The 14,374-nt window shown below is 67.8% G+C and overlaps 2 protein-coding genes across 4 annotated transcripts in view; one reads left to right on the top strand and one right to left on the bottom strand.

Annotated features, from left to right (window-relative positions):
• The first annotated feature begins 8,202 nt into the window (after positions 1-8,202).
• Positions 8,203-14,284, top strand: INKA1 (inka box actin regulator 1). Its single transcript, XM_067561243.1, has 2 exons — positions 8,203-8,405; positions 12,007-14,284. The coding sequence occupies exons 1-2, from the start codon at positions 8,355-8,357 to the stop codon at positions 12,931-12,933; spliced, it is 978 nt and encodes a 325-aa protein (XP_067417344.1). The 5' UTR covers positions 8,203-8,354; the 3' UTR covers positions 12,934-14,284.
• The window catches only part of UBA7 (ubiquitin like modifier activating enzyme 7), a 29,602-nt gene continuing 28,844 nt past the window's right edge, over positions 13,617-14,374 (bottom strand). For all 3 annotated transcript variants that reach the window (XM_067561240.1, XM_067561241.1, XM_067561242.1), the window contains exon 25: positions 13,617-13,749. In XM_067561240.1, the coding sequence (XP_067417341.1) occupies positions 13,617-13,749 (133 nt within the window). The remainder of the gene's footprint in view (positions 13,750-14,374) is intronic.

Genomic DNA, 14,374 nt, shown 5'->3' with positions numbered 1-14,374 from the left:
TCAGGCTTAGCCTGGAGGAAGGGCGAGGCCCCGCGGGGGTTCTGGCGCGCTGAGGGGCCGTCCCAGAGACGGTTCCAAAGCTGGGGCCGTAGCACCGGTGATCGGGCCCGTGGATCCGAGCCAGGCGGTGGCAAAGGGAACGGCGCGGAACCGTCCCCCTCCGCAGCGCGGCGCAAAGCTGCGCGGGGAGAGCGGCTGGCCAGGCCGGGAGCTCAACACGTCCCAGCGGATCGCACGGCTGGAGGAGGAGGGTCGGGCCCAGACGCAGGAGGGTCTGAGGGACAGAGGCAGCCGCAGGGCTCCCCTTTCGGTGGCGAGAACTGGTTGCGAGCAGCAAAGCCATGAGGGGAAAAGCCGGAAGCAGCAACAGCATGAAGTGGAGCTGGAGGCAGGCAGGGCCTGTCCTGTCTCTCTCAGTGGCCCCTGCAGGAGGCGTAATGCTCCCAGGAGTCCTACAGCCGCCCTGGCCACGGGCCGAACAAGGCACCTGGCCCAGAGGCTGAGCGCCCTCGGGCCAGCGCCAAAAGCCAGAGGTTAAGCCAGGGTCCGACCTGGTCCCACCAGCGCCGTGATGGACTCTGGCTCCCCCAGCCCTTCTCCCTGGCACCCTGCCCTTTGTGCTGCCACTCAGCTCACCCACCCACCGGCCAGTGGCCAGCTGCTAGCCGGGGACTGCTCTGGCCTCGGGCGTGTCTTTGTCTGGTCGGCGTTGGGTGGTTTCGGCCTGTCTTTAGCGGCTCAGACAGCCGGTGACGCCCTGGCACAGACGGGTCCCTGCCTGTAGCCACGCAGGTGCAGGAGGAACCCACGGCACACAGAAGAATCACAAAATCCCCCCTCCATCCGCAGCAGCCCACCAAGGATCGCCCAGACTGGGGGCCGTGCCCGAGGCGGGGGGAAATCAGGGCTGCCCAGCAGCGAAGGGCTCAGTCGCCCTCCGGCCAGCCGGGAAGGCAGGCGGCAGCTCAGGGAAAGCGAGCCTCTGGCGAACTCCGGGAGGACGCAGTTGCAGAGCCGCTGCTGGGGTACGGGGGCTGCTGGGTGGCCCCCGCGCTGGCGACTCTTGGGTGCTTTGACAAGGGCAGGCCAGGCTTGGCCTCCCCCCAGTTCCGAGTGGTCAGAGCAGCGGGCGGGGGCAGGCTGAGGGGTCGGGGCAGGGGCAGGGGCAGGGGCAGAAGCGGAGCCGGTGTGCAGGGGCGGCTGGAGGCCAAAGTTGGGGCATCAGCATCTGGGGGCCGGAAGGCGGAGGCAGGGCTGGAAGGAGCCAGGAACGGGCCAGCCAGAGCCTGGCGCGGGGGCAGGCTGCAGGGCTGCTGCTCGCACTCACCTGCAGCTCCGGTGGGGCTGGGGAAACCCCTTGGCTGCCCCATGCCTGGCATGGAGCCCCCCTGCGCCCTGCCACAGGCTGGTGCTGCCGTGTGCCCAACGGGTGTGCCTCCATGGGCCCCACCAGCGGCTGCGGGGGCAGAGGCCTGGAGAGCTGCCCAGATGGCGGGGTGAGCTGCACCCCACATACATTTGTGGGAGGGAGAAAAAACCAACGGGGAAAGCAGGCGGCAGCTCCCCTGCCGGGCGCGGCTCCAGCCGGTCACGCACACAGCCGGCTGAAGGAGCTGCAGGCCGCTGCCTCACGGGGGGAGAGGCTGGCACCCAGCATCGAACAGGCGGGGCGCGGCCGGTGGGGAGCCACTGGTTAGGGACCCCGGTGGCCAGGCTGCATGTCGGGGGTGCCAGGACCAGAGCTGGAAGGGAGAGGGCCAGGCCAGGCCAGAGCCAGGGGCAGCACGGCTCGCCTCGGAGGACGGGCGGGGCAGGCGGTGGGGGACCGGAGGGAAAGCAAAGGAAGGGCAGCGGGTGCATGAGGCCAGAAATAAGAGAGTCTCCGCAGGGTCCACGAACCGATTAGCAGCGGCTGAGGGGAAGGCCCGGCGGGAAGGAAAGCGACTGCAGTGAGAGGAAGAGAGGAAGCCAGGAGGAGGAAGGGACCCGGAGGGGGAGTAAGAAAATCGCACGGCCTGTAAGTCGAGGCCTGCGACAGCCTGTTACAGTCGACAAGGCGACGGGAGCAGCACGGAGATGCTGGGTGAGCGCAACGGGTCTGGCAGCCGGAAAGGCGCAGAGGGAGATGCCAACCCTTGGACAAGGAAGCCTCGGCTGGAAGGCAAACCAGGCAGCAGAGATTGCACAAGGCACCTGGGCGAGCCCTTGGCACGACCCCCGGGCTCCAAGCTGGGCCCAGGGAGCCACCGTGCCCCAGCCCTCCTCCCGGAGCCTGCTGCCACCTGCCCTCCCGGCACCCAGGGAGTCACGCTCCGCCCGGGCATCGCAGAGCAGCTGACAGACCCACTGGCCCCTAGACAGGCACAGGAAACTTTCTGAGCAAGGGCACCACCCCGCTCTGCCTGCCTTGTGCTTCCTGCTCCCGCGGGCGATTTCCTGGCGCCCTGACTCGGCCTGACCCCGGCGTCCGACTCAGCTGCTGACCTCCCTGCTCCTGGCTCCAGCTCCGGCTGCTGGCCCTGGCTGTCCACAGCCCGGCCTTGACAGATGTGACTCAACATCCTCTGAACGTCTCCTCCAACGCCGGCTTGCAGGGGCCGAGAGCTGAGACACGGCACAGGGAACAGCTGATGGGGGGAGGGTTCGGTTTGCTTTCCTGCGGCGAGGTTTCCAATAACAAGTTTGGCAATTGCCAAACTGCCAGTCGGCGCCTGTAAGGAAAGTTTTGCTACGATGACAGCAGTTACTGCACAGCCGAGTCCAGGAATAATTCCTGGTGTCAGCCTGCATGGCCGTGTCTGTTCACACAACTGCCTCTGATTTACTCGTGAGCATTCCCCACTTCACTGATTTCTCCTTTGCCCTGACGGATTGAGCGAAAACATCTTCTGGCCTCTGTCTTGCCTCTGCCTCCCACTCTTGGCGTGACTGAGAAGACCCCTCCATCCAGCACCTCACAGTTTCGGTGGCGTTCTCCACTGCCGGGCTTGGCGATGAATCCTCGTTCTTCATGGCGGCTGGCGTTCGCCGTCATTTTTCTCCGTCTGGTTTAACACAAACGCAGCCCCCGGGGCTGTAGCCCTGGCAGGTCTCGAGCCGAGTGACGTGTGTTGTGAAAGCGGCCGTACGTTCTTTGTGCCTTTTTATCTGATCTGGCTGCCCTCACCATGCCTCACTTGAGCTGGGCTTTTCTGCAACGGCAGAACAATTATTCTGAGCTGTTCCATCAGGAGCCGGGCTGGACAACCCCCAGGAGCTGTTATCAGTTGTTCTGGAGCGCAAAAGAGCCAAGGAACGGATCTCCCTGCAGCAGGGTTTTCTTGGCTGGCTGCATGGCTCCCTCCAACTCTGCATTTGCTCGTGGGTAACGTGGGCTGTTAGGATATTACCAAACCCATTTGCCATTTGGAATGGCTTCCATTCTGCTGCGGTGAACCGGGCTCCGTTGTCCGCCACAAGTGTGGGGAGCCAGCTCGGCCAGGCCGTGCTAACGGGGAGCAGAGGCAGAGGCAAACCAGGAGCGTAAATAATACAGACCATTGGCAAAGCCCTATTATTTATACTAACGAATCCCGGGTGAGCAGTTCGGGAAGCCAGGGAGCGCGGTCACCCCGTGCGGTTAGCGCCAGCCGCTCGCACTGTGATTGACACGAACACGAACCCACGTCGCAATCGCCTGCCTCGCTGCAGAGAAGAACCAACTTCTCCTTGGCCCGGCTGGACGGCTGGCTCCACGTTCGCCGGCTGGCTCGTTGCCGCTCTTCGGCTGGACGCGCTCCTTAAGTTGCCTGCTCCGGGTTCTTTCCACCGAGTTCATCCCCAAGCGGGTTTCTTCCCCCCGGGGCCTCCCCTGCCCATTGGACACCCTGGCTGCCTGTTCCTTCGACAGATGTTCTCCCAGTCCCGCTCTCCGTCACGTGCTTTCGGCCCTTAGTGGGGAGGATTCTCCTTTTCCCTTTGCCCCCCTGCAGCTTTTTGATCCATGCCCTTTTCCCTCAATGATATTTCCTTTCAGTTGTGTCCCGTGATCCTTGTTCCTCTAGCGGCGTCTGCTCAGGCTTGTCCTGACCTGAAACCTGTCCTTCTTTCCTCCCTCTCACGTCCCAGCGCCCACCTTGACTCTCCTGTTCGCCTCCCTCCTCACCCGCTAACTCGGCCTCTCCAGCCTTCTCCTTCTCAAACGGCTTTTCCCAGCAGCCTCGTCATGTTGTGGGGCTCCCAAGCCCCTCCCCAGCTCGACTGGCTGCGCCGGGGCTGTCTCTGCCTGCAGGAGCGCAGCGGATGCAGGTACCAGGCAGGGCACAGCCGCTGGTCTGGAATCCCGGGTTTCCCCACAGTGCCGCGACATGGGCCGTCCTTCAGATGCGTTGTCTGCTAAGTGACGCGTCCTCCCTCTGTGGCACTGCCGCTAGCCCGGGCTGAGCCCGCGGAGCTTGTAGGCACCAGGCTCTGGGGTGGTGATTGCCTGGCCAGCCTTTCTGCGCCAGGGCCTGGGGGTGCTCGGAGCCTGGAGTCCCGGGGTGCCACCAGAAGAGCCGGGCTGGGGCTCGGTCCCGGGGCTCATCCCATGTGGGGCTGCGTGGCAGGGGGATCCAGTCAGCAGTGAGACTGCACTGCCACCGGCCTTCCCGGCTGGCCCATGGAGCGAGTCATTGCTCACCTCCCGTACCACTGGGGCAGCTCATCCACTCGCTTCCGTCTGCTTCATCTGGGTCTGGCTGGGGTGGCTGTCAGTTCGTCCGTCCGTGTCCGACTGGGGGTAGCTGTCCGTCCATCTGTGTCTGTATGGCTGTCCGTCTGTCTGTGTCTGCCTGACGGTGGCTGTCCAGCTGTCCTTGTTCGCCTGGAGGTGGCTGTCCATCCGTCTGTGTCCGCCTGGGAGTGGCTGTCCGTTCGTCCATCTGTGTCCGCCTGGGAGTGGCTGTCCGTCCGTCTATGTCTGTCTAGGGGTGGCTGTCTGTCCATCTGTGTCCGTCTGGAGGTGGCTGTCTGTCCATCTGTGTGGCTGGCGGTTGTGGGAGGAGCTGAGGATGGGCTGGCTGGGCTGGTCCATGCCCATGCAGGGCCCTGGCGTGAAGGGGTCACAGGCCAGGTGGTTAGTGGGTGAACAAACCCCCGCTGGGTGCAGAGCGACCTCTCCTGCACCAGAGACCCTACCCCAGGGAGAGGTGCCGCTCCTGCTCTGCAGGGCTGGGGCCCCGGGGGCCTGGCAAAGCACCCCCAGCGACACTGAGCAGACCTGTTGCTTGCTACAGACCCAGGTGGTGCCTGGGCTTCCACGCCCTCCTGCCTGCCCCACCCCCCACCACCCACAGCCCTGATGTGGCCCTGCCCTGCTTTACCCAGTGCTGGCTGAGCTGCCTGAGCTGCTGGGATGGGGGGTGGGCACCCGAGTGGCTTGTGTCACTGGACTGTCTCTGCCCGCGCACCCAGCTGGGATGGGCCCTTTCCACTGGCATGACAAGGGCGAGCCCCGGGAGCCTGGCACTAGCTCACCGGGGAGCTGAGCCCGTGCCTGGCTCTGCTACAAACCCCACGCACGGGAACAAGCCGGAACACCCCCCGAGTCCCTCCTGGCCATGCTCCGTGGCACAGCCACCCCCTGGTGTGGGGCAGCACTGCCCACAGACAGGCCTGGCCACTCGACGCAGCTCGCCCGGGTGGGAGGCACCAGCTCACAGAGGCCGTGCCACGGCCAGCGCCCCTTCTGTGCCAGCTCTCCCCAGCCAGCACCCGAGGGCACAAGCCCCTCGCCCCTTCCCCCGCGACGTGCTTGTCTGCACCAGCTGTCCCCACGGCAGCCCCAGAGCTCACCCCGCCCAGCCAGAGCCAGGAGCGAACCCAGGCGTCCTGCGCCCAGCAGTCTGAGCTGGAGCCCCAGGAGCAGCGTGGCCGAGGCCCCTGCCAACGCTCTGCTCCAAGCACGACTGGCGGGGCCCAAGGAGCCAGGGCCGCGTGCAGCAGCCTGTCCACTGGAGGGCGCCCGGCACTATGGCCAGGCCTGACGAATGGCTCTGCCCCATGCTGCCTGCCATGGCCCCGCTCTGGGCCCATGTCCCTGCGTGTCTGGGCACAGCCTGGGGCAGGAAGCAGCCCCTGGGAGTGGCCCCTAGGGGAGCCCTGCCCCGAGGTGCGACTGTGCCATGGGCAGAACGTCGGCCCAGGGGTCCCTCAGCCCGAGAACTGCCTAGGAAAGGGGCTGCAGATATGTAACTGTGCATCGCCCAGGACACCAGCAGGTCACAGGCACAGGAGTGCCCGGCTCTGGAGAGCTTAGAGGATGGCGTGGGGCAGGACAGCCCACTGTGAGCCTGCGAACGGCCCTCCAGGACGGGCAGCCCCACAGCTCTGCCCCACAGCCTCGCCGCCTTGCGGCTGGGTTCTGCCGCTCAAAACCACTGCTTGGCCACGAGACCCTCTCCCTGCTCACAGCCAGGGATGGAACCCAGGCGTCCTGGCTCCCAACCCCCGTGGCTCTAGCTCAGTGGCTCTCAACCTGTCCAGACCACTGTACCCCTTTCCGGAGGCTGATTTGTCTTGCGTACCCCGAGTTTCACCTCATTTAAGAACTACTCGCTGACAAAGTCAGACATCAAAATAGGAAAGCGTCACAGCCAGGGTCACTGACAAGTGGCTGCCTCCCCCTTTTGCCCACCTAGCTATAAAACAAATGGGTTGGAATATCAATACGGCACTTACAGTTCTGCGTACAGGAGACTGAGCCGCAGAAACATGCCACGGTCTGGATGAAACTTTCCTTTGTGCTGACTTCGCTCGTACTTTTTAGCCTGTTGTAAAATGAGGCACATATCTAGGTGAGTTGATGTTCCCCTGGGAGACCTCGGCGTACCCCTGGCTGAGAATCGCTGCCCCCCCCCCCCCCCCAAGGACAGGGACAGAAGAAACCAAGAGTCCCGGCTCCCACCCGGGCAGGGACAGAACCCAGGAGTCCCGGCTCCAAACTCTCTAGCAGCCCTTTGTGTTTGCAGAAGGCAGGCTGTGAGCATTCCTGCTCTGCACACAGGACAACAGCCTCCTGCTGCCAGAGGCGAAGGGAGCTCTGTGCTGTGGCTGGAACGGGCCCTGCAGCGCCGGGCGCAGGGGAGCCAGGCTGGCAGCTCCAGCGATGCCCTTTGCCAGCACTAAACCAGCAGCTTTTAAACTGCATTCCGGGTTGTCTATAAATATGCTAATTATGTGCCAAAATGCAAACTAGTTCATTGGGTGATTTGCATACACAGGGCCCCTCGTTTTCCCCCAAAGGGGGCGGCCTGGTCCTCTGCCACCAGCTGGCCCTGCAATCTCAGCCCCTCTGGCCAGGGACAGCCTGGGGGCTCTGCCGGGTAGTGGCCATGGCCCATCAGATGCCTGGCCAAGGCCAGCCAAGACGGGACTGTCCAGCCAGAGCAGTGGGCACATAAGGGAGACAGAATCGCACACGTGCACGCAGATGCGCACACGTGCATGCAGATGCACACACGTGCATGCACACACACAGACATGCACAAACACACACACACAGACATGCACAAACACACACACGGTTTCTGACCCAAGGGACTCCCTAGAGGAGCGACCCCGCCTAGCCCCTCCACCTGGACACAGCCCCTCCAGCCAGCAGCCTGGCCCCTGAAGGGAGGGATGGTCGGGGGTCAGGCACGGGCCCGGACTGGATCAGTTCCAGGCTATGCCAAGCTGCCACCAGCCCCCAGCCGCCCAGAGGGGGCGGTCACAGCGCCGGGGGAGGGCAAAGACCCACTTGTGAGCACCAGGTGCCCCAGGGACGGGCCAGCCCCTCTCTGGGCCACACCAGCCTCCTAGGGCCAGGGGCTCGGGCTGCTCCAGGCGCTGACTGGTGGGTGCCCACAGGGTTGGGCGGCAGGCGGCAGGGAGTCTCTGGGCCTGGCCCCATTGAATGGGGGGCAGCCCCCGAAGTGTCTGTGCTGCCCGGGGCTGGTGCCCGCGCTGTGGGGGCTGGTGCCCGGGGCGGGGGCAGGCGGTGCCCGGGGCTGGTGCCCGGCCGGGCCCCTCGCGCCGCCCCGGCCCAGCGATGCCCCAGCAGCTCCGGCCCCGCAGCCCCGGCCCGGCCGGGAGTCACGTTACCGCGGCCGCCCATTGGCGCGGCCCGGCCCGGCCCGGGGGGAGCGCGGGGCTCATTGGCTGCGCCGGGCGAGGGCCGGGCCTGGGACCCGAGCGCTGGGACTCGGGAGCAGCCCGGCCGCCGCGCCGCGCTCGCAGCTCCGGGTCGGGCAGCGCCGAGCGCCGGCTGGGGCTGGGGCTGCCGGGCGCCCGGGCTCCCTGCGCCGCGGAGCCGGACGTTGGGGCGGCGCCCCCGGCTGCCCGCCCGCCCCGACATGCGCCGCGCCCGACTGGACGCGTCCCTCGGCCAGCTGCGGGCAGACGTGGTGAGTGGCCGGGCCGGGCGGGACCGGACTGGAGCGGGCCGGGCACTGGGCGGGCGCCGGGATCCCGGGCAGGGGCGGGCCGGGCGCTGGGATCCCGGGCAGGGGCGCGGGGCGCCGGGGCTCGGCTCTGCCCTGGCCGCGTCTGGCACCGCGCGGGGCGCACGGACTCGGCGCCGAAGGCTGCCCGCTCTGGGCACAGCTCCGCCGCTGTCGGCTCTGCTGGCCCGGCCCGGCCCGGGACCCCGGACTCCAGCAGCCCTCCCGTCCCCGCTGCTCCGCCTGGGGGAGAGCGGAGCTCCCAGCGCGAACCCCGCCCAGGCAGCGCGGCCCGGGGGCCCGGGGTCTCTCCCTGGGTTGGCTGCCCCAGTGAGGTGGCGCTGGGGTCCCTGCCATGGGGGCTGGGCGCGTTTGCGGGGGCGGCGGCCTGTTCGCTGCGCGCCCGACTTGCAGCGCCTGGCAGCGGGAAGAAGCTCCGGCCACAATTTCCGAACAGAGCCAGGAACTTGGGGCCTGATCCCCTGGGACCCGGGCCCGGCCCCGCCCCGGCCGCAGGGGCCTGGTTCTCTGGGACCCGGGCCCGGCCCCCTGTTGCTCTCAGGGCTCCCCAAAGCCTGGGCGCTTCTGAAAATCTGGCCATGGGTGAGTGGGCGGGGCTCCCCGGGACAGGGGTGTGCACGTCCCCACACATCCCTGGGCACATTCACACGTGCTGGGCAACAGCAGTGTCCCGGGCTGGGTGGTCCCCGCGGGCAGGGCAGGGCAGGGCAGGATTTCCCCTCTGGCTGGCTGCTGAGGCAGGAAGCCGGTTTTGTGGTATTGTTTGACATCTGATGTCAGAAAAGCCCAGAACAAGTGGGTGAGAGTAACGTCAGAACTGGGGAGCAAATTCCCCAGAAGGGATAGTGACGTCAGAGCTATGGGAGCCAATCAGCCCCGAGGCGAGAGTGACATCAGAGTAGGGGGAGCCAATCAGATCTGGGCAAGCTGGCCCCAGTTCAGTCCAGTGTGCTCAGCCCAGGGCACTGGCGCTGGCTGAAGCACTGTTGGGTCCTGTCACCTCGTCCCATGTCGCTCGGGCCCGGTTCTCCCTCCCGCTGGCGCTGCCCTGGCCCTGGGGCCTGGTGCCGGCTGGGCTGATCTGTTCCAGAGCCAGGATGATGACGCCCTGGCACGGCCTCTCTGAAGGGAGTGGGGCCCTGGCACTAGCTCCGCTGCCTGGGGCCTGCGTGGGCCTGCATGCTCGGCAGGAGGCAGGGCCGTTTCACGGGGCGGTGCCCATCCGTGGCCCCGATGCCCTCAGTTCTCCAGCAGCTCTGGGCAACCTGGCCCCAGTTCAGAGCCAAGTGATGGATGGTTTGCGTGGCACGTTGGATGCCAGGCTGCCAGGAACCACTGCCCCAGAGTCACCCCCTGAGGGGCGGAGTGATGGGGAGGTGTCCGCTGGTGCATGCGGCCCGGAAGGAAACTGCCCTGAACAACCAGGGAGCAAACAAGAAAGTGTCAGGTGCTGCCTGCAGGGACCCGGGGCTGGACACGCCCAGGGTCCCTCCAGCCCCACGAGACCCAGGCAAGTCTCCATGCCCCATGCTCTGTAGCCCAGCTGCCCTCAGCGGGCAAGGGGGAGTTGGCACCGAATCATTTCCAGGACAAAGCAACTGCCCTTCAGACTGAATCTGAGCAGGGCCTTGGTGCCGTGGGTGTCAGGGCATGAGGACGGAGACATGCCAGGGGGCAACGGGGCTAGTGCTCGCCCCTCAGAGCGCAGCGGTGCTGGAGGTTCCCCGCCCCGCCCCGCCCGGGATCAGGGCTATGGCAGGCAGAGGGGCCTGGCTGCCGAGCCCTGGAATTGCCAGTTTCCACCCGGGAAGTTCAGCGACGCCCCAGCCGGGCGCTGAGCGGGGAGGCGTGGTGGCTTGCGGGTGCGGTGGGACGTGGGGGTGGTTGGAAGTGGGAGCAGCCCCAGCCCAGCTCCTGAAACTCCAGCCACAGCCCCGCCCTGCCGGTCCCCTACCAACGCTGCTCACTGTGCCTAGCGGGGCTGGGAGTGGGGGCTAGTGGTTAGAGCCAGGCTGGGCTCCTGGGTCAGTTCCCAGCTCCAGCCCACTCCTGTGTGTCCATGGAGCAGCCCCAGCTCCGCTGTCTGCCCAGCCCCTGGCTGTGACTGCAGGGGCTTCAGGACCCCGGCAGAGACCCCCTGAGCAGGTCCTGTGGGAGCTGTGCTGGACCCGCGGGTGCCCGCTGGCCTGGCTAGGTGGCCAAGGCCTGCGCGGCGCATGGGACAGCTCCAATGCCCTGAGCGCATTGCCCCATGCTGCTGGCGCAGGACGTGCTCACAAGCCCCGGGGGGTCTGCCCCCAGCTGCTGCAGGCCCTGGCTCGTGGCCCTTTGCCAGTGGCACTTGCCCGCCCCTAGGAATTCCCGGCTTTCTGCACTGCGCTGTGGGAGCAAGGTCCCTCTGGCCAGCGACACTGGGGGCAGGGGCAGCCCCTCCATCCAGCTCCGGGCCAGGCCCACATGGTGCCCCCAGCGTGGTGCTCTCCTGGGCACCCTGGCAGCCACGCCAGCCTGGCCCAGCTTGCGTAAGCCCAGCTGCCGTCTGTCTGTCACGTCCCAGCGGGCTGGGGCTGCAGCTGCCGACGGGCGGGGCGCCTTGCTCACCCCGACATGCTGCGGCACGCGGCGGGGCTGGGCCTGCTCCGTGCTGCAGCGGCAGGAAAGCGGTGCCCCAGGGCTGGGTGCGCGTGGGGGCCTGCGCGTGCGGCTCCCCTCACAGCTCCACACCCAGCCCAGCCAGACGCTGCCGCGACCACTGCCCGGGTGCCCACGCAAGCCAGCCGGCTCCCAGCCCCTCCCGGCTGCCACTGAGGCCACTCACGGTGGGAACGGGGCCTCAGCCCCCAGATCCGGGGGGCCCTGGGTGCAGCTGGCCTTGCTGCCGGGGAGCCGGGGGTCAGAGCAGAGTGAGTCATCTGGGGGCTGCCCGGGGGGCTGAGTGACGTGGAGATCGGAGGGAGGCTCCGTGCAGTGGATGCTTGGTGGGCATGGGGCTGAGGTGCATATGGGGGAGGGCACTGGGGTGGGGGGCGTGAGGACGGGGCAGTGTGTGTATGGGGGTGTATAGAGATGGGGTGGGGTGTGTATGGGGGGTGGGATGTGGGGGGGCAGAATGTGTGGGGGGCATGGAGACAGGGCAAGCTGCGTGTGGGGGGCATTGGGTGTGGGTGGGTATGGGAAGTGCATGGAGATGGGGCAGGCGTGGGGTGACGTGGGGAGGGGGATGGGATAGGGTGTGTAGGGGGTCAGCACTGGTGTGTCCCCATAGCAGGTCGCCAGGGCATAGTGGCTGCCCTTGAATGACCTGGCCTGTGGGGCCAGGCCCCACACTCGTGCCCAGGGGACGCTGGCTCCTGGGGGCCTCAGCTGCGTGGGGCCGGGGCTGTGAGTGCTGGAGCCGGGGCGGCTGAGGGGTAACGGGTGCTGGGATGCGGGAGACAGTAACGGGGGGAGGGGGTGGTGGGCGGCATGGGATGGGGCCAGCCGTGCTGCCAGGGGTGCCCACCAGCAGGGCCGCACTGACCTCCCCTTGTGCCTCTCCCCATAGCTGTGCCTGCGGGCGGCGGGGGACACGCTGCGGGACCAGATGCAGTGCATGATGCGGACGCTGCATGACCTGAAGCGAGTGCCAGGCCCGGCTCCGCGGCTGGGCCCCCCCGAGCCGCTGCCCGCCCCGCCAGGGCCCTGCTGGGAGCCACGGGCAGAGAACCGGGCCTCGGCTGGCTCGGAGGCAGACTCGGCCTGCTGCCTGGAGCTGGGGGAGGAGGAGCGGGCACCGCCCGCCAGCGAGCGGAGCCTGGAGTTCGACTCGGGCTACTCGGAGGTGTCGGGGAGCACGTGGCGGGAGGAGGAGCGGCTGGTGCTACGCCGGAACCCCCCACTGCCCTGCCAGCGGGCACACAGGCTCTCCGCCGGCGGCTTCCTCCACAGCAGCTCTGGCCAGGCCCCTGGCCCGCGGGCGCGGCCCAAGTCCACCTCGGACGCCTGCCTGGAGCAGTGGCGGGTGCGGGAGCCGGTGGAGGCGCAGGACTGGACGGTAGCGCTGTTGTCACAGAGCCGCAACCGGCAGCCGCTGGTGCTGGGCGACAACTGCTTCGCCGACCTGGTGGAGAACTGGATGGAGCTGCCCGAGGAGAGCGCCCCCAGCCGCCGCCCGCCGCCCCCGGAGCCGCCCCGCCGGCTGGGCAAGCCCCCCGCCTTCCTGCTCAGCCTCTCAGGCAACCTGCGCCGCAAGCTGGCCAGCCTGGCGCGCCCCAAGGCCCCCGCCGCCCCCCGGCCCAGCGGGCGCAACCCCCCCAGCGCCAACCGTCTCTCCTGCCCTGGGGGCCTGGACGGGCGGGGGCCGGGGCCCTTCTTCCACCAGTCGCACGGCGACATCGCCCAGCTGGACACGGACTGCGCCCGCTTTACCGCACTCCTCAGCAGCCGCAGCCGGCAGCCGCTCGTCTGCAACGAGGGCGCTGGCTACATCTAGCCCCGCCGGGCTGCGGCCCGGCTCTGTACAGAAATAAACGGCTTTTGTATGGAACGCGGGCCTGGCGCACGGCCGGGGGGGGGATGGGCAGCGCCGGGCACGGGCGGGATAGGAGGGGGGCTGGGTTTGGCTGCTCCGGTCCTGGCCCAGCACTCTTCTCTTGTCAACAGGGGCTTTGTGCCAGCTTCCCCCGGGGTGCTGCAGCCTTGTACACATCCTGAGTGTGCACACAGGCACAGTGCACACGCAGACCCTGGACACGGGCACACTTCACACGTGGATTTCCCCCTCCCCCTCACCAGCTGGGGCATGGGGCTGCATTGCCGCGGGTCCCTGCCCCCGCGGGGCCGGCCTGCCCAGCTACCATGGCTGAGGGGCACAAGGCAGGGCACAGAACCAGGGCTGGTGCCAGACGGTCTCGGGGCCGGCCAGGGAGAGCAGCCACTGCCCCTTGTGTCCCCTGCCCTCCCCCGGGGCCCGTAATGAGCAGGAATCTGGCTCCTGTTGGCCGGCTCGTGGTCTTTATTAGCTGGCGGGTGCCAGGGGCTGGCCCCGCACCCAGAGGTGGTGAGAAGGGGACCAGCCGCCCGCCACACATCTCACAGGGCCACGCCCCCGTTCCTTGCTCTGTGTCTGGGGAGGCGGCCTGCGGCAGGCAGTGGCTATGGGCAGTGCCCGCCTGCTCACACGCAGGGCAGCTGGACGTGCACGGGCGGTAAGACGTCATCATCCTGCTCCTCCTCGCAGACCAGCTCCAGCACCAGGATCTGGGGCCGTGCGGCTGCTCCGGGCAGGTCTCCCACCAGCTGGCTCAGTCTGCAGAAGGGTGAATGCACCATGGGGCAGCCACAGAGGCCAGGCCCTCGCCCCACAGGCTGTGCCAAGGGCGTGGGCCCAGGCACTGGGGGCACAGTCTGTGCCAGCACCAGCCAGTCCAACCCCTTGGTAGCCTGGCACAGCTGAACCGTGTCACTGGCAGCAGGCGCTGCCTGGGCCGGCTATGGGGGGCTCCCCAGGCCAGGCCTTTGTGGGGTCCCAGGAGCCCCCTTCACTGACCCCGTCCCCAGCCCCTCCCTGCCGAGAGCCAGGCCCAGTGCCAGCTGGGCAGGGCGGCGCCGGGACACGGCAGCCTGCAGGGCACCTAACGGAGGCGCTCACTGGCTGGAGGAGTTGCCCGGCCCACGCCTGAGGGCGATGCCATCTGGCCACAGCTGGGCTGCCAGCGAGGGGCTGCCTGGGCCTCTTGGCGGCGCCCAGGCAGCGAGGGGCCGGGGCTGGGGAGGGGGGTCCCTGCGCAGGAAGCAGGATGTTTACCCGGCGGGTCAGGCCGGCTGGGAGCCAAGGGACTCAGCTGTCAGGGGAACCAGGCAGCTGGAGCCACTCAGCCAGCCAGGGCCGCCCACGCCTGCAGGGGGGAGTCCTGGCGAGCTGGGGGAGGGGA

The sequence above is a fragment of the Emydura macquarii genome, unplaced genomic scaffold (genome assembly GCF_026122565.2).
Source record: "Emydura macquarii macquarii isolate MOO-44397 ecotype Brisbane River unplaced genomic scaffold, CSIRO-AGI_Emac_v2 contig_2369, whole genome shotgun sequence".
NCBI lineage: Eukaryota > Metazoa > Chordata > Testudines > Chelidae > Emydura > Emydura macquarii.
Note: the sequence above shows the minus strand (reverse complement) of the source record. Positions and strands in the feature narration are given on the sequence as shown.

Excerpts from the sequence above, each read along its gene's own strand:
- INKA1 (XM_067561243.1), top strand. The coding sequence starts at position 8,355 with ATGCGCCGCGCCCGACTGGACGCGTCCCTCGGCCAGCTGCGGGCAGAC. Across the intron at positions 8,406-12,006 it reads GCCAGCTGCGGGCAGACGTG|CTGTGCCTGCGGGCGGCGGG; the intron begins GTGAGTGGCCGG and ends CTCTCCCCATAG.